This window comes from Onychostruthus taczanowskii, unplaced genomic scaffold (assembly GCF_017590055.1).
Source record: "Onychostruthus taczanowskii isolate IOZ18803 unplaced genomic scaffold, ASM1759005v1 scaffold3, whole genome shotgun sequence".
Lineage (NCBI taxonomy): Eukaryota > Metazoa > Chordata > Aves > Passeriformes > Passeridae > Onychostruthus > Onychostruthus taczanowskii.
In genome coordinates this window covers 11,125,714-11,153,564 of record NW_024500349.1, presented here as the reverse complement: position 1 = coordinate 11,153,564, position 27,851 = coordinate 11,125,714, and the positions used below count along the sequence as shown (strand labels likewise).

The 27,851-nt window shown below is 38.2% G+C and overlaps 1 protein-coding gene across 18 annotated transcripts in view; it reads right to left on the bottom strand.

Annotated features, from left to right (window-relative positions):
• SVIL (supervillin) overlaps positions 1-27,851 on the bottom strand; it is a 105,439-nt gene that overhangs the window by 5,435 nt on the left and 72,153 nt on the right. For 12 of the 18 annotated variants that reach the window (XM_041408357.1, XM_041408348.1, XM_041408351.1 and 9 more), the window contains 18 exons: positions 24,513-24,642; positions 20,361-20,438; positions 19,711-19,779; positions 13,901-14,051; positions 11,173-11,256; positions 11,004-11,090; positions 9,813-9,990; positions 9,424-9,596; positions 8,020-8,175; positions 7,135-7,271; positions 6,410-6,557; positions 6,144-6,289; positions 5,161-5,336; positions 4,916-5,060; positions 4,137-4,413; positions 2,316-2,467; positions 1,046-1,151; positions 24-231 (listed from right to left, as the gene is read on the bottom strand). In XM_041408357.1, the coding sequence (XP_041264291.1) occupies positions 24-231; positions 1,046-1,151; positions 2,316-2,467; positions 4,137-4,413; positions 4,916-5,060; positions 5,161-5,336; positions 6,144-6,289; positions 6,410-6,557; positions 7,135-7,271; positions 8,020-8,175; positions 9,424-9,596; positions 9,813-9,990; positions 11,004-11,090; positions 11,173-11,256; positions 13,901-14,051; positions 19,711-19,779; positions 20,361-20,438; positions 24,513-24,642 (2,601 nt within the window). The remainder of the gene's footprint in view (positions 1-23; positions 232-1,045; positions 1,152-2,315; positions 2,468-4,136; positions 4,414-4,915; positions 5,061-5,160; positions 5,337-6,143; positions 6,290-6,409; positions 6,558-7,134; positions 7,272-8,019; positions 8,176-9,423; positions 9,597-9,812; positions 9,991-11,003; positions 11,091-11,172; positions 11,257-13,900; positions 14,052-19,710; positions 19,780-20,360; positions 20,439-24,512; positions 24,643-27,851) is intronic. The other 6 variants (XM_041408354.1, XM_041408367.1, XM_041408364.1 and 3 more) reach the window with 2 other exon arrangements.

The following is a 27,851-nucleotide window of genomic DNA, read 5'->3' as shown; positions in this document are numbered from 1 at the left end:
AAAAATATAGATCAGACACTCACTGTTCTTTTATTTTATTGGCTGCTGTTCTTCCTACGTCCTTGGTGTGAGACTGTGCTTTGCAGCCATGCCACAGATAGATGAGAGCTTTGTTGATATTGAGGACAATCATGGATGTCCTGGAACGCAGGCTGCTGCAGTGACACGCTACTTCAAGTAAGTTTCCTTCATTGGGAACTTCTCCTCGCACGCAATAAAGCCTCCAATCACCTGGAGCAGACAGGAACAGAGCAGCACTATTATAAAATCACATGGGACTGAAAATTCAAAACCTCTGCTCTGGACAGCTGTTCTCATACTGGATGAATTTCACAGAATGAAGGCCTACGCTGTGACAGAATGAACTAGCCAAGCACCAGGTTTACTTCAGAAACCCTGTGCAGAAGAGATGCCTTCTAAAACCCTGCTACAAGAGCACAAGTATTGAGAGCTGCAGAGCTTTACAGAGCAGAAGAGTCAAGTTCTGCTGTTTCATATGGTGAGGAAGGGAAACAAACATTCCTCCTATTCAGCTCCTCTTCCCCTCTGCACCTTGGGAACATAAGGGCACAGTCAAGTGAAAACTGGAGCATCTCCAAGCTACACTTCCATTGAAATTCTCCTACCTCAGCTACCACATTCAAGGAATATGTTACAAAAAGCAATGGTTGGGTAATAAAAGCTTAGAGCTTTCTTTGGAGCAGAAGAACTGCTCATAAAAACACTCTTCTTCCCCAGACTGTGAAGAAAAGAACATACTTTAAAGCAAATGGGCATTTGGCTTAAGTAAAACCAAACTAAAAAAAATTGTTTGTGCATTAATCTAATCAAGTCAACATGCTCTAGGGTGACAAAATCCATTCTCTGCTCAAAAAAAAAAAAAAAAAGGATACCTTGAAACAAAACATTGCAAAGCTGTCTCAAGAGTTTCATGGCATTCATTTTTCTTTTCTACAGAGTAGGGTAGTTGAGACTGAATACAAAACTCTCCACAACAGCTAAAAAAGGGGTTTGGGGCAGAAACTCTTAACTAACAATAATTTACTTTGTGCATTTTCTTCTTCCTCTTCCCTTCTTCCAGCATGCACAATCATCCCTCCTTGGAAGCACTGCAAGAAGCACGGTGGTTCTTTCCCTTGAAGCACTTGTACCTGGAAATTGAAAGCACCACTCTTCATTAAAAAAGTAAAGCAAGTATACAGACTCAGGAAAACAGGTCTCTATGGATTATTAAAAATTATATAGTTATGGCCACCCTCGAAGATGGCTTTCCTTCTACTTTACAACTGCTGACTATTGTTTAAATTACCATATATCAGCATGCAATGGGTTCCATATGTGGCCTGCATATTAAAAGAAACCTCTAGCTGGAATCCAACAATTGAGTTTCAGAGAATAATGGAATACCAAATGAACTTTAATTTAAAATGGTTTAAACTAACCATTTTTAAAATTTTATGAATACAGAACCTGTCCACCTTGACCAGTGTTCACTAAAACCATTATGGAGATAACACAGGAACTGAATTAGGTAAAAAATTTGCTATAAAACTGATTTCTATGATAACATGCATGTTCTTTGCTCACTAAACATTGCATTTGGAGTATGAAACTGATATAGCCAATTCCTAAATCAGCTATGTTGCAGAGACTCTTACACTCTTGATCAAGGGCTCTTATATTTCTCCTCTATGAATTCCTGTCTTGCTGGTTATTTCTATGCTGCTGTTAAAAAACTAATTAAAGCAGGATCAAGGTACAGAAACTAACTTTAAACCATCCATCTGGTATGCTGGTAACAGTGAAGCCACAGCAAAGCCCAAGTCTGCCTAAAGACAAAGCAAATTAGCTTGTCCTCTCAGCTTCAAACTGCATTTGTAGAATCTCTGCAAACAATGCAATTAATATGTAATTACAGAGTAAGCAAATTGAAAATTTCCAATGTATTTTTTTGCCTTGGCCTGCAAAAAGTGCTTCTCCTTAGCACGAAGAAGACAGTCCTGCTATCTGAACATATACTCAAAAGGATGGCATAAATCTGTGCTACTGTGCTTCACCTATTCCTGCAGGGAAGAGAGAAAAGACCTTCTTCTTCAGCCTTTTTCAGAAGCAGCATTTGGGAATCACAATCCATAAAGGAGCTTATATGCATCTTGCAATTGGAATAATGTCAAAAGTAATTTTGAGGTCTGACTATTTGTAATGGCAAGAACGCATTTACAGAAAGGGAGGAGGCAAAGAAGATAATTCCTGATTACTGTTCATGGCTACCCAGACAGGCAGATCTTACCAGGTCTGCCATCTAGGAAGCTCACCTGTGCTCCTCTCTCTTCATCAAGTTCCACTGTCATGAGTGCTGATGTTCCTTTCTCACTCACTGTGGAGTGCCTTCCTTGCCAAAAGAAATACACACATTTCTCTTTTCCAACAGCCCGTACTTGTTGCTCTCCTTTTTGTCTGCTTCCAACTGTGAAACAGAGAGCACATGCTGAAGAAAGTATTTTGGCTATAGGTTTAAACAGCACATGGTTTCATCTCATCTGCCAGCTCAGCACTATCCCATCCAGAACAGGAAAGTAAAAATGTGCAATTGGAGGAACATTAGGTCTCCAAGCCAGAGGGTCCCCATGCAGAGCTGGCATGGTCTCCTCAGGTGGATGTAAGCCCACAGGCAGACATGCCTGTGTTGGTTGGAGAAAGAGATGTAGAAAGACCTGGTACTATCTGGAGAAAAATAACTGACAGCATTTGAGCCAATTTGCATGTGAAATGGCATGTCCAGTAATGTTACCAGAAGAGTGCATTATGGCTGATTTTCCACATTACACACTGTTCTTTGGCAGCAGGAGAGGAGCTGCTTTTTTTTTTCTTTTTTTTAGGAGTCGGCATTTACTTGTTATGATAAGCAAATAATGTTTACAGCAAGTGAAATTCACAGCACAACCACTTACAGAATATTGCAGTCTTTACAGTGAATAGAGAATAAACAGTTAGAATGAAATCAAAGATTTTAAAAAACCCAAGAGTTTTAAAACAGATTTGAAAAAAAAAAAAGTTAAAACATCTGCCTTGATTCCAGCAGTGCTGAGCAGCATCCAAGTGAAATACTTAGGAGAAAGCATCCTGTTTTTTTCAAGTTAAGGATACTCAAAACACTACTTACTTTAAAATTTATGGGTTTCATTCTTATCTGTATATTCAGCCCATAAAAGTACTGCCTCCTACATAAAAATTTATTCTGTTTTGGAGTGATGGAATATGTTTTCATCCATTTGGATTAGAAGCCTGTTTACAGTTCAGTACTAGTGTTACCCACTTCTCCCAAGACTTACAAGCTCTTGTATTTTTCTTGGATTTGCCAGTATCTGATCTCAACGATCCTGACTGAGACCTACCTACATTTTTTTGGCTAAAAGCCTGAAGCTGTATAACTGTTCTGGTGCTTTCAACTGACTTTAATAAACTCTATTTGGAACAATCAGTTTTAGAGTATTTGTTTTTAACTTACCACAAAAACCACCTATTCTTAGTTTAGTGCCAGAAGGGAGAGTTCCAATGGACTTATGGAGCTGACTGGTTCTCAGGCTTTACCTGCTGCTCTCAGGCTCTTTGTCAGAACACTGCTGAGCCTCAAATCCAGACCAAAGGCTTTCCAGCAATGGCAGAAGGGATAGCAAGGGCAATGAGCTGGCAAGGGCTTTTCCTGTCATTGTTATTGATCTCCATAACCAGCAAAGGTTTTTCTTGTTGCTAAGCCTACCTCTTTTGCAAGACATTCAGATCACTGCTATTAGTCCAGCTGCCTAATTATTTTGGTGGTAAGCTGTGGGCATAATTCTGGTTCATGAACTATCCTGTGAACATGTACACCACCAGTGGTGGGTAAAAGCAGAGATGGACAGCATTATATCTGGTGTATCCAAAATAACTACCATTTCTTTATGTTTTACTGCTTTCTTTTAAACAAAATACAAAACTTTACATTTTAATGACCTAGAAAGGCTAAATTAGTATCCCTAACCTTTCAAACTGTCTCATGTCCATGGAAATCCAGGTCTGGATCTCACCACTAACAGCAGGAGTTTTAGCTGCACTTCTGCGTGTTTCAGCAGGATGAAATGGAATTGTTCACTAACCTGTAGTGCTCACCATGTACTTCCACTTCACCACATATGTGTCTCCCTCATGGAATTGCCCTATGCTTTGCTTAGGCAGTCTACTATAATCGAATTCCAGGATATGCCAGACATCCACAGAGGCAGTGATAATTTCAAACTGCCTCCCATCTTCTCCTTCTACCAGTCCATAACCCCGGCCAATATTCATTCCATCCAAGACTGTGCCCACAGTTGTTTGAGGCACAGCTACCATTAGCATGACATCATATGGTTTAGAGTCAGATCTGGATTCTTCCTGTCAGAAAACACAGAGAAGAGATTTCTTTGAGCACAGCATTTTTTTCTCCTCACCCCACAGTTCCAGTGAAACATTTTGACTCCTGCATATTTCAGTACTTTAGTATCTTGTTGTCGTTTGAAGCCCTGTCAAAGCCACCTCAGCAGTATTCATTGAGCTGCCTGGCTCATATATTAACAGTAATAATAATATTAATATTATTATTAATAATATTAATATTATTAACAGCAATAATTTAAAATTTATATATATATTACATATAATATATATATTATATAAACAACACATAAGATATAATTATACTACAATCTACAAATAATAATAATAATAATAATATAAAACAACTCTGTGGGTTCACTGTAGGAGGTGATGTTCTGACCCCTAGGTCAAAGCCCACAAAATAAAAAATGTGTTCTTGATCCTTGAGCACAATTTTCCCTGGCTGCCATCCCAACTAAGTCATCTAGTTTGAAATACCTAGCATGCTTATTATATGCACCTTCTGGTGAAGGGATTCACTAGAATTCTTCTCATTCAGTTTCTTCAGTTCTGTCCAATCAAGAAATTTTTCTTTGAACAGAATCGTCTCGTTATGTTCTGTGAGTCTGCCAAATACAGCCCAGTCTGGGCGTCCTTGTCCCTTTCTGTGCAAGGGAAGAAAAGATATAGAATCAAATTAAACACTGTGAAAAGAGGGCAAGAAAACTATGTATCTGCAATGAGACTAAATTTGAGTTACAATACCTGGGTATGAGGGGATTGCATTCTCCAGGGTCCAGAGGATTTATATCACAATTGGAGTAGTCAAAGGTGCCATTCCACAAGTGTTTTGCCAGCTGGAATGCCACTTTTCTTTGTGCTAAAGTAACTTCTTTTCCATGCCATACATATACTTCACTGCCAAAATCAAACACCAGCACCTAAAATCAAAACCAAACAACAGAAAAATCAACCTGCCATTACGTTAGGTGACACCCTGATCCTCCAGTTTCCTTGTGCTGAACAGAAACTCCTCCAAATACGAGTTTCTGCAGTGACAGTAGCAAGTAGCACTGCAATGCAACTAAGGACAGGCCAGTGGTCTGCATTGTAATGCCCAGTTTTTGAGGATGACTGGAAGCAAGCAGGGGGAATGCTGTGAGGTGTATCATTAGGTGGCTGAAGTCACTAGCAGATTAGAGAGCTCTTACTGCTAAAAACCTGGTTGCATGACTGATAGCTGTCCAGTTTCAGCAGCTTTCTCTGCCATTTAGATCTATGCCTTGTCCTACAGCCAGGGAGGGCTGACAGAACACACAATATAGGCAAAAAGGCAGTGACTTCAATACTTTCAAGAAAATGCTTCATGTCCTCATTTTAGAAGGATGGGTGACTGTTTGGGTGAAATGGTTATTGCAAAAGTCAGCTAGGGATAGAAATAAAAGCAGGTTTTATTTTGTTTTGTTTTTCCAAAGTGCTACTTGTTCTGCACTTCGTGACATTGGGGTAAGCCACTGTTGACAAAAAAGGTTTAGACTTTCTAATATGGTGTTTTACTTAGAAGATAATGTGAACTAATTTCTTGAGACCTTGCAGCACAGTCTAGACAGCAAAATGTGCAGAAGCCTTTCAGAAACACAGAGGACCCAGCTTTCAGCGATCCTCTCCACGAGCATTTGCAGTTACTGCAAGTCATCACCAGTTGCATGTTCCTGCACTTACCACAGGAGCAGTTAGTGGCACGATACCTCTTTTGGTTGTAGCAGGGTACATTTTGGCACCTTTCCCCAGTAGTCATCCTCAGGAATGAGTTTATCCTCTACGAGGCGGTAAATGCAATTTGTTTCTATTATTGCGGCTTCGTACATTTCGTCTTCTTCAGGACTTCCAGCGGCTTAAGGAAAGATTGTCCAAAAAAAAAAAAAATTAACCTCCAACTATCTTTACTAAAGAGAACCAACTCTACTATTTTATTGTGGTAGAGCATCAGATACTGTAACTAAACAATGCTTACACTGGTAATTTGTCTGTCCACCAAGGAGTTTCCAGAAGTCTTTGGCTGCGTGGGTATGGGTATTTATTCCTTCTTCTATAGTCTGTATATAAGAAGCTCTACAGCCAAGTTCCCTCTTTGTCTGAATTAAAGTTGCAAGTTCTGAAGCCTAAGAGATTAACAGTTATCTGAACAGGATTGCTTAAGTCTTTGGAATACTTGTGCAATATTCTTGCTCAGTGAGAAGGCAAATGAGATATAATACAGCAAATAGCAGAAAAAAATTGTTATTATTTATTGCACTAAATAAACAGATATATAATACAGCAAATAGCAGAAAAAAATTGTTATTATTTATTGCACTAAACAGACAATAGAAGAAATGTCACAGAAATGAATTTATTCTTTCATTTGCCTTAAAGCAAGACTGATCTCAGTGGACATGGGAATGAAAAGGACATCCTGCAATTCAGACTATTTATGTTTTTTTAGTTCAGTCTGTATCCTGAGGATATCCTTTTTTCTCTTGCAGCTTCACAAACTACACACTCTTTCACAAATGCCAGCTTTCATTCAGTGCATGACCTAAAATATATTTTCAGGAATTCGGCATATCTCCCTGTCACGGACTATCAGTTACATGCCACTTTTTGAGAGAATTGGCACTAAGGCTCAATTTTATCACAGACATATATTGCAAAGGTTCTAAAAATAAATAATAAATAAAACCTCACAATAGTACTGACCTTTGCTTTTTCTATGACATTTGCAAACTCTCCTACCCACAAGAAACATAAATGTGGAGTTAACAACAGGAAACAGTCTCCGCTGTTCAGTGATGAGGCTCTTGGTTCAACTAATCTTGTTTGAACATGTCTTCTTCCTAAAGAGAAAACAAAGCTAATTATATTCTTTCAACTACTACTATCAAATGCCACGATCTAATTTGTTTTGAATGAAACACAAACAATTCCAGCACATGTAGCAAAATATGTGGAAACAGACTGTTTAAGAATAATTAAAAGACTACTACTGTGGAAAAAGAGTTTACTCACAGGAAACAAAATAAATGTTGTCTCCTATCAACTAATATTTCTATTATTTCCTGTTCTTGCTTTAACAACTCTGTGTCCTTCTGGAAAGAAATGAATTAAGTAAATGGCAGACAGCAGCAAAATTCCAGAACCTTTTATATTTGCTTAAGTGAAGTCATAGCACAATTTCTGTAGGCAGTAAAAAGTTTTAAGAATTTTAAAAATTTTGCTTTCCAAAACCTAGCTATTTGCAGAATCAGAAATGTTACTATACACTGTAAGGAGAAGTGGAGCAAGAACACTGTCACATCATTTCCAAATTATATTGAGCACTGGAAGAATGGGACAGTTAAAAAACTTCCACAGGGGATAGCCAGAATTTGTGAAATATTCTGTTTTCTCTTTGGGAAACATACACCAGTGGACCAATGTAAAACTATTTGTGAGGTTTAACTTTTTTTACACAATTACCATTTATTTTTTCAGGTTTTGGAATCATGAAGATTTAGAACAAGTTAAGCATCTAAATGTGGTAGCAACTCCCACATGTTGCATTCAGCCTATTATTTATGGAAAGTAAAAGCAGTTCCAGCATACCTTTAATTTGCAGGAGCATTAGCTTCTTGTATGGCACAGCACTGTTGTTAGAGTTTTGCTCTGTTAGATTAACACTTCTCAGGCTAATGTTGCTGAAATTCTCTTTGCTTGCCAGGCCAGCAAGTGCTACTTCTGAGAAATTTGAATTTGTAGACACTTGTACATAAAAAGAAATTGGAGGAAAAGACAGACAGACATAAAAATAACAAAATTATAATAAAAAATTATTGTTGCATTGAGAAAATAATTTCTGCCCATTATTTTCAGTTTTTCTCCATAGCAACAGTAAAGGCAGGTTGAACTCAGATTAACCACTACCCCAAAATATTTGTTGGTTTAGGATTATCTGAATTTCTAGATATCCAAGAGTACGCTGTCAGTGTCAGAATTATGCTATTTGGCATGAATACCAACTTTGCTAGGAACCATTCTACCCAATGCTTTGTGAAGTACTGCGCAGATCTTCAATGCCTTAGAAGTACTTAATAATAAGAGACAGCATAGAGACAAGGCTAATTAACTGTAATTCCCTTAAAATTTGGCTGAGACAGTTTGATGCAACACCCATTTACATTTCAAAGTCTTAGCAATGTTTTACTGTAAACTTACAGCCCAGATGCTTGACTACTTTTGTTAATCGCTCAACCAAAGACAAGACAAAACACTTTATAAATTTATAACTCGGGGAAATCCTTCTCATTGAGATGGCAACAAAGTATTACATATATAGTTAGCCTTTTCATCAATACAATTAACAGCTAAAGATGATCTTTCTTTACTCAAGTGTAGTAAGGAAAACTTGTACCCCAAAATGTAAGAGTGGCTGGACAAATCTTTAAAGAAATTTTACAATGATGTCTTTGCTGTCTGTCTGGTTGTCAGGAAAAAGCAAATTCCCAAGTAAAGCACCTTGTAAGCCCTGCCACAAAGCACTGATCATTTATGGAAATTAATCAGAAGAAGTCAAGAAGGCTAATTCCACTTTCTGAGAGAAAATTAGGACTCAAAATTGATGCCAGTGTATCTGAACAAAAATTCATCTACTCTTGCCAGCTCTCACTGCAGCATGACAAAGTTGGATCTGCTTTCCTTGATCTCCCGTCCTCACCCTGCAGGCATCATGGCTCTCTCTCTCTCTCTGCATAAGGTGACTGTGCTAAAAATAAATAATTAAATTCTGCATACAGGAGGTGGTTATAGGTAGCCTTCCCTGAGGAAATCACACATGCCTTTCTCTCCAGGTCTCCCACACAGTCTACATTTCACCTTATACATCAATCAATTTATTGCCACTCAGAGAATATGTTCCATTCCTTCAGTTCCATTTTTTGCATTGGGTTTTTTTTTTCTTTTTTAATTACAAAGGCAAGATGGTGTCCTGTACAAATCATCCTGCAGGCTTACTTTTTTCTACTTTCATTCGCTTTGACTCCATGAAGGCAACATTCAGTCTTTGTTCAGTGTATTCATGAAGAATATCTTGTCTTGCTGCAAGCATTTTCAGGGGGTTCCTTGAGGACTGGACTCTGCGCGTGGGCCTAACTGCACGTTTGTGCTCTGCTACAGAAGACGTCAACCTGAAAAACAAGTAGAGTTTATAATCATCAGGTAATTTTTCTAGTCAGGATCATCCAATGACAAAATCAGGATCATCTCCTCAAATCAGGCAGGAGCATGATTTCAGAAGAAATGAACGTGCCCAGTACTAAGATACCTACAGGATGACTTAGAGCTGAACATTTTGAGCACTGCCCTCATGTCTGCATTTAAAACAATGGGGAAAAAATTCTTACTTTGGTGCATAAGGATCAAAGATGGCATCAAAGTCCTCATCAAGGTCCAAAGGCACTGAGGAGGAAGGGAAATCCACATGGCGATAAAATTTGGAAAATGTTTCATCATCATCCAGCTTCATCACCTCTTTCACAGATCTTCCTGTAACTGTCAGCACTGTCTCTTGCATCCCAGCAACTGCAGGAAGAAAACACCTCACCCAGTAAATAGCCATACTAGAGTTTCTAACTCTAGAAAAGGTAAACATGGGTTGTTTGGTAGTTGCCTGGGTAATTTTTTTTTTTCAGTGTGGTGGTAGTATTTTGGTTTTTATTGGGGTTTTTCTGTGTTAGTTTTTTTTTAAATTGATGGTAGAAAAGTGTGTTGATAAAGAATATTGAAACAGTGTAACTGCAACTCATATGCAATAATCATTATATAAAATGGTAGGGAAATAAGGCTAAATGAAAACTTGGACACTATAAATGAGTTGCTATAGTATGATGATGTAAGCATTTTAGGGTTTTGTATATTCCATCTTGCCTCCAACTGTGTAATTCCTGCCTTAGAAAAGATCTAGAATCACAAGGGGAAAAGTCACTACTTCAGACTAGTGAGTGTGGCACAGTCTTTATCCTATGCTAGTGCTTCCTGTACTGAAATGTGAATACATTTGTTTATGGTATCTGTTACACTACAAATTACATAAGGATGTAATAAAGATTTTTGCCTCACAAATGAGGACAGACATATAAGATGGGAACAGCAGACAACTCCAGAGACCTTCATAAATAGCCAACAAACTGTACAGGGAAGCTGATGAGCTGCTATAGACAGTCAATTTTCGAAAAAGCAGGAAAGTGAATGAATTGTGCTTGGGAGCAGCTTAGTACCCTATTTTGATTTTAATAGGACTCAACTACATTTAAAGATGTTTCACTGTGTATGGCAATATGGTTCAGACTGGCTGTGTGCTCTTAGGAAATTCTGCCCTACAGAAGGATGTGTACATTGTTTCTATAGAATTAAGAAAGTTATTTAGGTATCTGTGATTTATTCTACTGTACACTTGTAATAAAATTATCAGTAACTGAAGTCTGAGCAAAGAAATATTCAGTTTCTGCTACCAGATATTTTAAGTAAGGGGCACTTTTATCAATTTACTAAAGTCAGAGGGTGCATACACCGCCACCCTTCATAACTCTACCGACCTTTGTTATTCAGCCTTCCCAAGAAGGACTCCAACTTGTCAAGCTTCATATCTGATTCCAACTGCATATCAGGCCTGGCTTCAATTTCTAAGCAAACCAGAAAGTAAAACCTGTTAATTGACAGGAAGTAAATAAGCCTGAACATATTTCAGCGATTTTTATTCCTTACCTTCCAAGGGCTTTGTAACTGGCGTGGTAGACTTCTGCCGGAAAGGGGATGCTACTGGTGTTAGTGCACTTGGAGAAGCCAGGCCTGCACAGGGACACAGAACATAGGAAATGCAGCCATGAGTCAGCCTGTGTTTCCAACAGTGACGACAGAGAAGCTATTTGGGGAAAGCAGATGAGCCTGGCTACTTCCTACAGGCCAGCACACTTCCCCAGCCATTGTATTAGAGATGGCAGAGGGCCCTGCCTGCTCCTTTAATCAACAGTAGCCTCAGAAACCACCCCATTCCCAAGAACAAAGCTTCATTTCCAAGTGTCTCTTTGCAAGCTAACACAAGATATGGCTGTCTCTGGAATATAGTAATTTTGCTCCTTTTCAAGGTAGCAGCAGTTCATTCGGTCTACATTTTGGGCTCCAGCTGTACCACAAGCTACATTTTAAAACCATGTAAGTGTTCTGAAAAAAGGGTAAGTTTAGCAGGGAAGTCACCATGATCTTGCTAGGCACCTTCACCTCTACCACCCTCTTACTCCCTTTTTTAAATTTAAGCACATCTCTATTAATAGACGTAACAGGATGCATCTGAGTTGTGAATGCTGTCCCTGGTTTTCACAGTAATTTTTGGGCCCTGTTGGGTTTTTAAGAACACGTGGAAATTGAAGTAGAAACGGAAGATAGAATCTCAACCATATCAAGCACTACCCTCTCCTTTTGTTGTACTCTCCTTCATCCTTTCCAGTAACTGTCATAAAGCAATTCATTCTGGACCCAGTGTGTAAAACAAGGATGGATTTTTTAGTTTTAATTTTCATGTGAATCTACACTGCTCTACTAAGAGAACTGGACTCAACAGGAGTCGTGGATTTTATTAGGTAAAAAAGCATACTGAGGCAAAAAATTGCACCTATTAACTTTAGTTGCCTAGACTTTCAGTAAATGGGGAAACAGACATTTACACTGTTCTCTATTATCTATTTTCCACTTAGCCACAGTTTTCTAATTACTGAGCCATGTAAGTTTAAGTCTTTAGTTATTTTGATCAGATTAAACCAATATTGCGCTGGGAGAACATATATGTTTCCACTATCTTCACTGCAAGTCATAGCAATAGAATTGTCATAATCATTAAACTCCAAGTTAAATTTGGAATATAACTAAGTAGTTTTTCCACAAGCAATTTTTCCCATATTACCTAAGAGACTCAAAATTCCAGCAGGTTTTAAGTCAATGGGTAAAGCCTTCCTCAAGACACACTCAAGAGAACACAGCTCTTAAGCAGCTCTACCAGCACATAATCCACAAGACCACACTGAGAACTGCTTAGGAAAGGATCACCTTCCAATTAGGACTGGATAATTTTCAGCCATAAGAAGCATCTGTGCACATGCATATGATAAAGATGTTATTTTGCATTGCTTTCTCATAATCTCTTAAATTAAAAACTCTAATGATAATTTATTCTCTCAGGATATGAATCAGCACACATCTAACTAAAATCCCACTTGGGCTACTTTTATTGATTTCACTGTCATTGCATTACCTTGCTTGTTCAAAAGAATCATCATTTCACCTAAAGTGATCCTTTCAAGATCATTTTTTTTTTTTTCTTATTAAGAAGAGCAAATGCTACCACCTTCTTTTCCTTTCCAAAGACCAATATATTTGCAAAAAAAAAATCTGAAAGAGCACATCTGCGGACAGCTAAACAGTTTTTTTAGTGACCCCCCAAAAAGGGTTACTCTTCAAATAGTGACCAACTGTCATTTCTAGCAGCAAAACTCTGTAAAATGTAAGCAGCGGCTAAAACATGTTACTAACAGAGGTAATTCCTAATACTGTTTATCTGGTTTTCTGCCAACAGATTGTGTCTTGGATTGCAAGCAGTTACTCCTGTTGCAGTATTGCCCTTGCCCTACAATGATTTTTCTTCATGGTTGTAATTTAATTCAAGGTTCACTGTTGTTGTGTTTAATAACCAAGTCCTTGTACCAACCCAAAACCTAGTAGTCGTTAAGCAAAAAGATCAGTTTAGGTGCCTTCTTCCCAAAGCTATCATCTTCCCAGGCATGCTGTGTGAACAGCTGCATTCCTACCATGTACAGCCTTCAGAGACTCCTGTCCACTTCAGAAGAATGATTAGATCTGGAAACAGAGACTGAATTCAAGAGATCCCAAAAAAGTCAACATTGCTCCCTTGTCATTTCTACTCTGTGGTTTTATGCAGAACCAGGGAATCTTCAGCCAAACATAACACTTCAAGCTGTTCTCCAAGACAGCATCCATAAAAACAATACTTGTTTCCTAAATATTCCAAGTGATCCTAGGAATGGGGAAAATGCCAGCAACAGAAACAACTCGATTTCACAACTATTCTCTAGACAGTGCAGCTGGGTTTTAAAAGGAAGAATAAGTAAGAAAGAATAATCCAACTATGTCCTGTGGGTTGCATTAGAAGGAAAACCAAAACATATATCCCTGTTCAAGTGATATTTCCACCAGCCAGCCAGAGCCCAGTGATAAGTGGATGGCAGTGCAGAATAAAATGGATCAATACCACGCCCACAAGAAACTAAAGTGAACAGACTCATGACACAATTATTCAGTGGAAGATAAACAGTCTTCCTCTTGCTAAATACAGATGCTGTTTCTGCACAGCTTTAGTTTGACTTTATTTTGACTAGACAGATAAGAGGTGTCTTATTTATATTGGGATCATTTAGTCACTGACCTTTTTTTACCATTCGGCCAGCTACAGTGAACTGTGTGGAGTCATTGGCTGCTCCTTTACCCTTGGACTTCCAGGCTTCTTCTCGAGCTGTAATCAGGTGTTTCCTCTCCTCAATGGTCATCTGACTCTCCTGGTTATCTGCCATTCTTTGCTTTTTGGGTGAAAGAAAGAAGAAAGAAAGAAAGAGGTATTTAAAAAACCTGCTAGACACATAGCTAAAGACTGGCTGAACATTTCAGCTGCCAGATGCAGAGGGAAAGGAGCAGGGAACAAGCTACTGCAGTGAAGTCACACACAGCTTGGTGACCCTGCAGTGCTTCATTGTCTTCCTGCCCCATTACACTGTGAGCACAAGGTTTCGGTCTGTGCTCTTTGACCTTTTCTTGAGACTACCAGCCAGGGCAGATGGCACTCCTCTATGCAAAGCAAACTATTCACTCTGTGTATGAAATCATTTTCCAGGCCTTGTTCTTTTGAACCATGACTTGCTACACAAGTGACATCACTACTGACTATGAGCAGATGTTTCCAAGTGTGCAAATCTGCAGGTGGCACAGGGAAAAACAGAGAAGTGGTGTAACTTCAGTGGGTCATTCCTAATCAATCTCTTACAGTAACTTAGCTCCCCAGGCAGGATTAGCAGTGTCTCCAGAGCTGCTCGTTTTAGTTCTTAAGTCAGCCTGCTCTACTAAATATTTTTCCTGGATCTGAGGAAGGAAGGATCATCTCTACCACTCCCTCCTTTTTTTTTCCTAGGTCACCCTTAGCTTTGCTTTCTTGCTTTGGAGGTTGGCAGCCAACAGCCGGAGTGATTAGAAGCAGAAGGTGCACTATCTCAGTGCCCTTCTCATGCAGATGGATTGATGATGGTACTTTAAGCAAGAAAGAAACTGTATTTACATACTCTGCTGCAGCTAGGTCAAGCCAAAGGACTGTTACTTTAATATACTTATCTTTAAAAATTATCAACATTTCAGGGATTACACTGCATAGAAGTCAAACATAGGAGTATTTTTAGTGCATGGGACTGTCAACTCTAGAATTACTTCCAAGTTGAGGCTATTCATCATTTTTCTTCACAACCTAGCTGCTAGAATTGAAAAAAACAAATTAAAACCTCAAGCTTTAATACCACTCTAGGTCACAGAACCACAGAAGGACGACGCAAAAGTATGCACCAGCTTGTGAACATAAACATTCTTCTCCTTTCAAGATACAAAGAAGATACTGTTATTTTTTATTTTCTTAAAAATCAATCAGACTAAATAAATAAGTCACTTTATATAAAAACTATTGTGACTGCAGGGGACACTCTAATATAGAGACTATGTAGCTTTCAGCATTTACCAGGATCAGTAAATATCAGTCAGAAGAATGAAGACAAGCCAAGAAAAGGTTTGTACAAGGACTAGGACCATGAGAGCCCTCCACTACTTCCCTCTAGTGCCATATTTTTCTGCAGCCTTCTGCAGCAACACTTCCTCTCCATTTATCAGGAAAGAGAGTTGGACAGCCAGACAATAGGACTGCAAGCCATGATAATCAAGATTAAATACTTGAATTTTTCTCTAGAACTCCAAAATGTTCAATAGAAATAACAACATACAAGTCTATTCAATATAATTTCCTCATCTGTCAAAGCCTCTGAATGCTTTAAAGAAAAACACTGAACAAGTCTCTTTCACTTCTTCCAGTCTCTACCCATTCCAGTGTCAGCACAGCCACCTCTGGGATGAAAAGTTGGTAGAAAATACCCCAACAATATATTAAGGGGCACCTGGGCAGGAAATTAATAAATACCTAATGAAGCCAGAAGTAAAATTTAATACACAAAACAAATATTTTTAACTTAGTAAGGATGCTGACTTCCATTACGATATGAGGGAAGTGAGGGAGAGGCAGAAAGAAGTAAATTAATGTGGATTTGGGTTTGGGTTTTCAACCTTACAGGAGTCTTAATTTTGGATTTTGTCTCCAGCAAATACCTGGAGTTTCAGCATCTACAGAGCTACTGCAAATTCTGAAGATGCAGAGCTAGAAAGTAAGTGTGTTAATCACTACACACATGAATTGCCAGAAAGATTGTCAGTAATTCTGGAGCTGTGTCAAAGGATAAAACAATACAGCTGTCAGACAGGAGAAACAGACTTCTTTTTTCTTTTTTTTTTTTTTTGAATGGAAGCATACAAGCTGTTCCATTGGGCAAAACATCTTTGGAGTTCCTAACCAAACAAAAAAAAAAAAAAAAAAAAAAAAAAAAAAAACAAAAAAAACCCCCCAAAAAAAAAAAATCAGACTGCGTACATATGTTACACAATTTGGAGAAATTCCACACTAGAACTCTTCTTAATGCATGAAGACTCCTACCTTAATCTATTAATGAACAAATGAACTAAAATATTATAAACTAAATAGGCATCAGGAAATTCCCAATCAACTTAATTTCCCTTAGTTCTGCTGAAAACCAGAAGTATATGCCATGATTAAATAAATAATAATTTTACATAGCTAGAAAGCTAATATGAGGCAATGCAACTGTCATAACAGATTTCAGAAAAAACCCACCTGCTAGTTGGGAACAGTTTAGAAAGCTTTCAGAATTGCCACATGGAGAATTTGTGGAGGAATTAACTGGTCAAAGCACAATCTAATTGGGAGAAAATATGCTAAGAAAGCTAAAACTCAAGAAGCTTCTACGCCCAAATTTAATTTCTAAGTTTAAAAACCCAAATTATGATATGAAAGAAGAACCTCAAATTTGCAACTGCAAAAAAGTCAAATCAAAAATTAGTATATCGAGAATAAATAAAATAACATATAAAAACTTAGGAATAAAACAGCTCCAATGCAATTTTTTTCATTAAAAAAGTGGTTACTTTCAATGAAATATTCTAATTTATTGTGTACAATACATGGATATGTTCATTGATACCTTAGACAAAAAAACTGGAAAAGGCGATGCCCCGAAACACAACAACCAATTTCCAAAAAAAGCCATTGAAAATGGGAAAATAAATAGGATAAAAGCTCAGATGTGGACAATATTTAGAAGTAAAACTAAAGCAGGCAGGAACAGGTCACACAAGCTGTGGGTTCTTCCAGACACCCATGGAAAGGCTGCTGCAAAGACAATCAATGAAGAATCAAATCACCAGCATGTAATTAATGCCATTCCACATGGCATTATGGAAAACAGGTTTAATCAAAAGGGTAAGTTTGATGAGCTCAAGTGTGATTAAATATATTAACACTGTTACCTCTGATTTCTTTAATACATTTGAGTTAATCACAGATGACATTCTGGGGAAGGTTTTTTTGAGCAATATAAAAATATCAGAGCAGCTTACAGGCTGTAAACTGGTTAACTGACCAAACAGGAAAGAGCCATTCAGTGATGTGATTCATCCCAAACTTGATCAAAACGTTTTCAAGAACATGAAAAACAAAGGATGTAGTATCATCCCCTGAGAAGACCCGTATGATGACGCCAACAGAGAGAAGAATTATGAAGATAAAGAAGAGATAATCACATAGATTGTTAAAAAAAAAAAGGATATCAGAAAAGTCTGGTAAATGAGGCTTTTAAGAGAAATGTGATTTGAAAAGGGAAAAAAACCCAAAAACCCAGCCAATTAGGAAGACAGAAAAAGAAGAGAGAAAAAAACTCGCATGGTAAGTTGTTCAGAACAGATAATCTGTACTGGAATAACTCATCCATTTCCAGCCTCTATGCTTCTACCCAGGATGCTGACAATTTTGAAAGGTTTTAGGAAAGGGCTGAACTATTTAAAAAAAGAAATTGACCTCAGATTCTATGAGCTAAATATGTATTTTCACTGAAGAAAGGGTTAAGAGTTACATTTAACACAGCAAGAATAATAACATATGAAAAATTACTTAATATTGCCAATAATTTTCTGTAGGCTGACAGTTTAGAATTAAGACTATGTGTTTTTCTAAAAGGTCCTGTTTTTAGTCTGGGAAGGATTTACAGACTCACTGCAAGAACAGTTAGAAACAGGGATTACTTTCTCCCACAGCTTGGCAAGGTTGGATGATGATATTGGTCATTTCTAGCACAGTAACACATTTCTTGAGGGTATGGCAGGCACTCCCCTGTTGATGCTAAGGAAGGGGCCACATCTAGGCAATGCTTCTACAGTTTTGCAGTACAAGCAGTGTCCCCTTTAGGTTGCAAGAACTGAGAAACAGTGGTTTGTTAGCATGCTGGTGTGCTGTTTGGTTCTGTTGTTTTGTTTTGGTTTGTTTTTTGGTTTTTGTCTTTTTTTTTTAATAAATAAGAAGAAATACGATAATTCATGGTTTTCTATGTAAAAGATCAAGACTGCCCCTACCTGGGGGAATCTGAACCAAGAATGAACACAAAAAAGATCTGGTTTTCAAAAGAGGGTTCTATTTAAAATGAATGCTATAAATTACATTAAAAAGTATCTATTTTTTTTTAATACAAGTAGCTTCTCTAGTTTAAGCTCCTAAGATAAAAAAGCATAAGGAGAATCCAACAGTTGTACAAGTATGGTAAAAAGTCTCTGTGTTGTTTTGCTCTGCAACTTTATATGGGCCTTCATATAAGAGAACATGGAGGGGAAAGTCCATGCAAATGTATGCCTTTCTGTTCAGAACTGCTTTGAGGAAAACAGAACACACTCAACTCATGTTTGGTGCAAATAACAAAGTGATTAACTGTGCCAGAAAAAAACACCCAAAAACAAAATCCCAAACAAGTCTGCATGTACCTTTACACTGTGCTGGAAGGAAGCAGCTTGCTAAGAGAGAAGGATGTATCTCACCAGAGTCAATGGAAAGATGAACACTATTTTTGCTCTTTTCCTTTTAAGACAGATGGAGTGAACAGCTCGTTAAAGGGCCTCCTGTCATTACTGGAGGGTTATTATTAAGTTGCACTGTATTGTTATCCTCTAGATACATAAAGCTGGTGAACTCTGTCACAACCAGATTAACAGGTGATCTGAAGTAAATAAGCTATATTAAATCCAGAGCTTATAGGAAAGAGGTAACACTAACACATTTCAAAATAGCCCAAAATTTAATGTTCAATTTAAAAAACTCATAGTAAAAGATCATACTCAAAAACAGCTATGGAAGTGAATGTGGAAATGGTAAATATCAGTTGCCTAAATGTTTATAATATATCCAGTAGCTTCTTCTGTATTCATCAACCTCAACCCAGCAGTAAGTATTCACTTGAATTCACTGCCATTACCCATGCTGGTCAGAAAGCTCCCTGCATGCAGCACAGACTGCGGGAATGAAGAACCCAATGGATTCCTTGTAGCAAAGGAACCACAAGTGCGAGCTGGGAGGCAAGGGACAAGAAGTGTAATATAGCAGAATTTGATTTTCATAGATCTATTGAGACCTTCCAGTGAGCTCTCCTTCTTTTCCTGTGGTTTTCTGCAGCTTGTTTATTTGCCCACTTCTGCCTTTGCATTTTTTACCTCTGATCACGTGAACCAGGTATAGTTTGCCCAGATCAAGGTCTAGTACTCTACTGCTCAAAGAGAACTTTGTTCTGTTGCTCTGGGTGTAGGAAGTTTATATTTCTCATTATCTATTAATTATTCAAATTGTCTGTGATGGAATTGCAGAGGTACAGACATGATGTTCAAGAACACTTCACATGAAGCTTCTCTAACATTTACTGGAGCAGCAGCAGAACTCTGTTCCCAAGCAAACACAAATTAGGAATATGATCATCAATCTGAGTGTAATTTTCTGTCTCACTCCTCCCTCCAAAAATGAAATAGAAATTTTATATAGCATTTCACCTTCCATCTCCAAGGATGACGGTCACCAGAAATCAGAGAGCTTGACTCTTTCAAACTAGTACTACAGACCTTAAAGGAAGAAAGAGAGAGAAGCAGGAAGATGGGATAGTCAGAGAATAGAAGAAGGATGTGCCAAGACAAAAATCCTTTACATAGGGACTAGGGAAAAGCACTATGGGAAAATTGCCTCTCAACAAAAGCAGTTTTTTTTTTACAGTCAGTAAGTTAGATGATGTTATGTCTTACACTGTACATGCACATTACTTACAGGGAGATCAGGGTACACAGCATTTTATTTTAAAATAAATGCTGTGTAGTTCCATACTACTCCTTTTATACACTCTCTTTAGCAACTTACAAGTTTTCAGTAATAATGAAAGCAATAATGTTTTCTTCCTTTACTTTCTCACCTATACAGTCTAAAACAGATACAGAACTTTCAGAAAAGCAACCATAAGAGAAATAGTAGCACAATGTATATTGAAGAAGAGTACACAGGATAGTGGCATAACATTATGTTTCTTTAAAGCTACATTTACTGAGCTGGTTAATCAGTTAAGAGGATTATTAATTCTGTATGTTAAAAAACACTGGTAAAATGTCCTTACTTGAAATTGTTGAGCATTTAAATTGTGCAGACTTTTGCTCACCTGATTAATAGGTAGAAAAGGATGAAATTTATGGAGAGCAGGTATAACAGGAGAGTAAGTAGAAGCATATACAGGTTCCTATGACAAGGACAGAAGCAGAGCAAAGGAATTAGAAAAGAACTGGACCACCAGAAATGGAAATGGGGAAGAAATAACTCCTCTTTCCCTTATTTCTTAGTAAATATTTTGATCTTCTAGAAATGTTTTCCCTGTTGGAAAGCAGAGATCAAAAATGCTGTCATAATACAACAGCACGTTTACCAAAGCCATTCCATGCAGGAATTATCAAAGTTAGTAACAATATCACTACAACCCAACACAGAACAAAACAGCACAGCTGGAAGATACACTTTTTGTATACTTATAATTTTTATATGTCTCTGTTTTCATGCACCATTAAATTGATGAACCATGTCAACCACAATGTGAATAATTCTGCTGCAAGTTTAATCAGACCCTGCTAAACAGCAAATCATCTATTCTCTGGATGAAAGGAAAGAATGCTTGCTGAAACTGGGAGACTCAAAAGCCATCTGGAAGGATTTGCTAAGCCCAGAGTACTCAGTGAAGGTGAGTTCACCATTCCAAACACAGCCTACAAATAAACTCTGCCCCAGAGCTGGGCTTACCCCAAGCTGATTAGACATGGCTTTACCAGCTTTAATTCTTCTCCCTTTCTGTAGGTTAAAGCAAATGGGGAACATGGCACAGTGGATGGATAAATGCAGCTTATTAGAGTGGCTCAAAATGAAGCCTAATAATTAGTTTCAGCTTTGATGAGAATGTGATACAAGCCCTTGGTGGATGCCATATATGAAATGGATAAAACTCTGACCACAGCAAAAGACTAATATCTTAGTGCCTAAAAGTCACTTTTCAAGGGCTTACCCTCTCTAAGATTTTTACACACTTCATCTCTGAGTAATTTTGAAATGACTTCCCAGCCCTAGCCTTCAACACCAGTGCTGAGCTGCAATTTAAACATAATGTAAGAATTAAGTGTTTCAAATGTCAGTCACTGCTTTAATGCAACTGCAATGCAGCTGGTAATCACATTAATCAGGGACTCTATTAAGAATGGTTTACTATAAAACAGAAATTTTTATTCCAGTAAATCTTTCTATTTTGATATTATGGAAAGATTTTGAAGTTATTTAATTTTTCTACTCAAGAAGAAATCCAACAAACTGCAAGTGTTCCATCCAGCCTAAGGTGATGAAAACAAAGATACTAAATCCAAAATATTTTTCCTAAATAAAAGAGGTTTTCTTTTCCAGTAAGACATTCATCCAGTAAGACATTTTCATTCCAGCAAGATAGTTGTTCCCCTGATGTTAGAGCTATTCTTTGAATTGTCCAAATATGTTTTACCATATATATAAATAATTTAGGAAGTCTCACAGCTTCCAAAAATTTTTCCTCCTGTGTGCAGCAATCATCAAAACAGATGCTGGACCTCCAAGTAAATCTCTAGCTTCCCCCCCTCATCTGTATCTGCTTGTGTTAATTCCTTAGTCTCTTTTTTTTTTTTTTTCCCCTGTTTGAGGTTGCTCCGTCAGCTTTTCCATGAATTTTATGGTGTTTTTCTACAGTTTAGTCTACACACAAATGACTGTAACACATTTGGATAAATATTTCACCATGTAGACACCACGAAGAAGCATTTTGACTAGAAGTAATCAAACAGCACTATTTAAGGCAGCTATTTTTTTAAGAGTATGAATGTTTCCACTTTTGTTGTTTATATGAAATCTAAATGCACTCTAATAACTTCTAATTTCTGCAGGTAGGCTTGAATAATCAAATCTCCAGAACAATTTAGGTAACCTTTTAAGACAGAGACATGCACACAAAAAAAACCCCTAAGAAAGTGTCTGACTACATTAATAGGAGCACCATACTCCAACTAAAAACATCAGGCATTGTTTTGAACCAGCAGGGCATGACCAAAGTTTACATACCCTTGCTCTTGATGCCATGGTGTTAATGACAGCCACATGTGGAAATAGTCTAACTAGCTCAAAATTCAGTAATCAACAAAATTCCTGCATTTTTACTGTAATCCAGCAACAGAAAACACTTAAGGTTCTCAAATACAACAGAGTCTCAAAGTTCTACAAACAGATTTCAATAGCACAGTGCTTCATTGTCCTCAAAAGGGTAACAGGCACCACACTGATTGCTTATCAAAACCAGTACTTCTGCATTTAAGGGCAGCTGACATGGTGTCTTGTAAGTAGAGTGGTCACCTCAGAAAGGGTTTACATATTTTTCATGTATCACATGAGAATCAGCATCCCAAACATCAATATGTTCATGGAATTCTGTATCTTACACACCGAGTTTTCATCCATAGGAAGACATGAAAATCCTTTGATTTAGGCTCTAAATAGCCAAGAGCTAATGTGAACTATCAGAGTGGGTGACCCAGTGTCACAGAAACTTCCCCTGCTAGCACTGTCACTTCAAAGCTTGTATCCCTCAAGCACTTCATGCTCCCTTACTTGCTTTAAAAGCCTGACTCGAGCTCACTGCACATGGTAACTCAGCAGGGAGGGTATGGGTGCTGAGGGGTGAGAAGAGAGAACAAAGGGTTTGTCTCTGCCTAAATCTTGGCAGCTGTTTAAAGCTTTTTCTCAACCCCACTGTCTTTAGCAGGAGTACATTTGTTATCTGATCTCAACAGTTGTCATTTTGGAGAGTAGCCTGTTAAAAATGTGACCACAATTTTGCTTTCCTCCCTGGAACTATTTTTGCTTTAGTATGTCTTTCAAACTAGCAGCTGGATTTTTGAACAAGTCCACAGGGCAAAACCAAAACAAACCCCATAAACCAAACTGCAAAAATCAGCTTTATTCTTTTCTGTCCAGTTAACACGACTGATGACTCATATGGTTAGGGTCAGATTTATCCTCAATAATGACAAACTGTCCTTACTTTTAACGCACTGATGGAGCAGGAGACTTTTTGTTACTGTTTGCCTATACTATTTAGTAGAAGTAAACAACTAAATAATTGGATTCAAAGATTACCGTCCCCACTAGCAAATTTTGTAACACAAATTTTATTTTCACCTGTCCTCTGTGAAGTATTCCTACAGAAATTAAAGGCTTTTGAGACAGCCTATTTCATGTGACTGAGAAGGGAAACAAGTCTCCATTAGTCCTGTACTTTGAGCCAGGGGACAGTCCATTTTGAAGCAAATCTCCCAGTCATCCTCACATTCTGCACTTTGGTTCACACTGCAGACTGCACAGACTTTTGCAAGAAACCAAGCCCAGAAATGCACTCCAAGATCCCCATGTAGCACTACTGCTGCTAAAGGCAGTCAGGCCACAGGACCAAGCTAAATCTAGTCTGAAACAAAATTTCACTGAACCAAAACAAGCAAGTATGGCACAAGCAGCACATCATCAGTGGTAATTATTATTACCTCGGTAATTATTCCGATTTACAGATCCGCTCTTGCTGGGCAACCTAATTTACTCATGTATAGACAATCAGAGTGTGCTAACAATGTGGATCTCCCTTTCCTCCACACCTTTCTACCCATCTCCCTCTCCATTCACTACCTGTTGTAAGACAGATAAAATCTTGGTCCTGCCAGTTCTGGCTATTCACAAACAAAGATCATGCAAGATAAACAAAAGCCAAATGGCTCATGAATGCTCTTGTACCTTCATTACCCCAGTAGTTCTAGGATCCAAAATTACTGGTTAAAAACCCAGTGTATGCACAGAGATAACACGGTATTAGGAATGTGACATTTTTACAAACTCACCTGTACATAAGAAAACATCAGAACTAAGTATTAAGGCAATTTCAATGGTGGGGCATGGAAGGGCGAGAGGAAAGACGGGCAGGAGATAGGGCTTAAATCATTATACCTGTACATGCTGCAGAAGCCTTACAGACCCACTTACTAGTTCATTATCTTCTGATGTGAAGACACTATTACACATCCCAGGACAGTGAAGACTTCCTCATTAAATAATGTCTCACACTGGGAGAATTGGTTTTTAAACAAGCCTGACAACAAGAGAGTAGCAGGAGCTAGGAGCTAATATTAGGCATGCCTGTCTACTTGGATGCATCTTCAAAAAGCAAAAGCATTTCAAGCAAGATGTTTTTCCCAAATAGGGACAGAGTTACCTTCTTCAACAGCTGCTCAACTTCTTGCATCTGCGCACTGCGATCAGCAACAGGCACTTTTGCATACTCCTGCTTTTTGCTGAGCCTGCTCTTCCAATCTTCTTCACCACTCTTCTTCAGCAATGCCAACCTATAAGGAAAAGCATGCCAAACAGGCAGCTTTAAACACTGTCCTTCCCATTATCCTTAGAAGATAACCTTACTGTTTCACTAATGCTACATTCAAGATAATCTGAAATTAGGTTTTCTAGCATTACCTAAGTTATTTACATTTCATACACATATACAAAGCTCACAAACAAACACCAAGCCTTATACTGTACATGTTGAATGGCAATCATCTGTCAAAACACAGACAACCAGACCTGAGACAGACACTCCAGTTAATTTATATCATCAGTGGAAATTGCCAATACAGTCAAGGGAGACCAGGTACAACACAGATCCTCCTGAAGTAGGTGTATAAAAAGGTCAGATTAATAACTGCTATTTTCCCCTCCACTCTGTCACTAAGGCACAGCAAGTGAGTAGCTCGGCTACGGATACTTATCCTGTAGATGTCCAAAGTTAAGAATATGTATCCTTTGGTCTTCATTGTACTCATTTAAAAATACTTTTAAAATTATTTTCTTTAAAGCCCAAGAAGAAAGAGGTCTGTTCAGCAGGCACACACCAATTAGGTCTCATCAGGCACATCAAAGGACAACTCTGCAGTTCCTGCTTTCACTACAACTCCAGGGGCTGAGGTTACTTATCAGGCTCCCTGGGATCACTTTGTATCTCCTTGCTTAGCCCAGGGATTGCTGTGACACAAATCAGCAGCACCAAGGCACTAATAACCTGGCGCTAACTACCCTGCAGCTGTGAAATCTATCAGCAAGATTCAACTTGTTTAAAGGAGGTCTTACATTTAAAATGTGGATTACCATTAATCTCAGTAAGTGGGATCTTTTCACAGCGCTGTTTCCTAATCTTGAGCAAAATTCTGAATATAGTACAAAGGGCTGACTGGCTGCAGTGGGGACATGTAGATTAATTTTGCTAGAATTGTATTTGTCCATACAAACCCTGAGGTGACTACTTTTGGGGATAGGGGAAGTCAGTCAGGAATATGAGGTCTATACAGGCATGATGATCTTCAGTTTACCTTCCTCAGAAATCAACATTTATATGAGTTTTCTGCCCTTCAGAAATCATTCTTAGAAATCCATAAAATGTGTATCTGCAGCACTTTTGCAAACGGTTGCACTGACCTACTAAATAATTATTTTAGTTTAAATAAGTCTTACCACATACCTTTCTCAAATCTACAGCATTTCAGTAAGAATTATACAAAACCCTTAACCCCATTAATGTTTGAACAGGTTGAGTAATTAAACCTATTCTGACCACAAGATACGGAAATTCTTTTTCAGAGATGTGATTACTGTTATCCTCACAGCAAATCTTGTCTGGAAACTCTGAGGAGAAGGAAAGGGTAGAACCAAAGAGGTCTAGCCAGAAGCCAAGTTTCAGGCAGCTGCCTCCTGCAAAAATCCAGGGGGTACAACCATGCTACTGACCTATTTGGGGATGATCAATTGGGCCTAAGGCAGTCACTTGAGAAAAACTGAGAATGCAGAAAACAGTAAATCTACAGACTACAATGGCAGTAAGAATGTTAGTATTCAAGAAAGCAGTTATTTCCTCTCTTCCTGCCCAGGCAGGCAGTGCTGGCAGGCTTCACATTGCCTGGTTGCTTCATACCTCACAGCATGGGATGAGTAGGGGTGAGAAGGACTCACAAGGAGCTGAGGTCATGGTCATTGTTTGCAGAAAGGACACAAGATTTCACTGCCCAGAACTAATCTTCTGGAGTGCATCCATGCATGTGTAAAACTGTGGAGGAGACCAAGACGGGACTGAATTGCCACCATGCAATGAGTTATCTTCAGTAGCTATGTTCTCTCAAGTCAGTTTTGCTTAGAAATGATCTGTGATAATTGAAGCTGGAAGGCATATTGGTCAGCCTTGTTTATTTTTAAAAATGTTTACAGCTACTCAGCATAGCAGGCAGGGGGAAAAAAGTGGATTTTGGATCTTGGTTGTTTTTTTTTTTTAAGCTAACATAACCACAGGGTATTTGATCTAGACCTTTGACCCAAACAGCCTGCTTGATCAGGGAGAGAAAAATATATAATTCTAAGAATACTTCTGTGTCTTTGGAGATGTTGTTTTTTTCTCTGCCATAAGGATGGTTTCATAGCAGCCCTCCATTCTTCACTGGTATGTGTAATGAAAAAACTGACTCCTACAAGTGAGAACACACATTTGCCTGAATTTGAGCAATGAAATCACCACTTAAAAGAAACATATATGCCAATAAAAACTTCACTGCTGTGTAAAACCTAAAGCCACGCATTTCTTTTGAACAATGGAAGTGGCAATAAAATCAGACTGCCCTGACTCAGCAACAACTGAATGGAGGACACTCTTTTGTATTAATGAAGATGCAAGAACTACTGAATTGGTTCCTAAGAGTAAGCCCACCAGCTTACTTTGAATCAGCCCAGAATTGATTTCTAAAGAATTGGCTCAGCAGCTGATTCTTTGGAAAGTCTTAGAAAATAAGGCAAATATCAGGTCTAACTATTAGATTTTTTAAGGCCTGCTGCTTATTAGTTTAATTGAATACCTATATTTTTCCACTCTTTATAAATAATGAATAATCATTCATTAGTCACTTTCACAGTGTAGACACACTACTTTTGCCTCCAAAGGTCCTTTTCCAATATGAAGAAAGTAAGTTCTACTCTTTTCTTGAAAGAAAAAGCTTTCAATGTGTCTGCCCATCTTTGACAGCTTGCTCTGTATCCTTCTTTCACCTGCTACTGAGACAGACTATGTGACATCAAGACAGGATTCTCATGCCAGAGGTATCAGGGCGGCCTCAAAGCAGAAGTTTTCAGAGCTGAAGGCAAAATGCTGGATAGTGAATACTGAAGGGAAACAGAAATGAGATCTGAACAATGGTTTTGCCTAAACAAAGAGAGTTGCATGCAAGGCCTTGGCAAAAATCCTGGCAAAAAATGTCAAAATGACACATCTTTCTTCTGTAGCAATATTTTAGTATCTTAGTTGTTAGTTGTCTCCTTGAGCTAGAATAAACTGGACATAGGCTTGGTTTTCACATGTTCTCCCTTGGCTGCACTTGACCAGCTCTTTTTGGATAAATCATAAATCCTGGAGGGCAATATGAGATATATAACTACAGAAAGGAAGTTGCCTGTTAAAAGAGTGCATAAATTCAGTACAGTGGGAACCAGACTGCATAAGAAAGTATTGCTCAGGCATCCATAC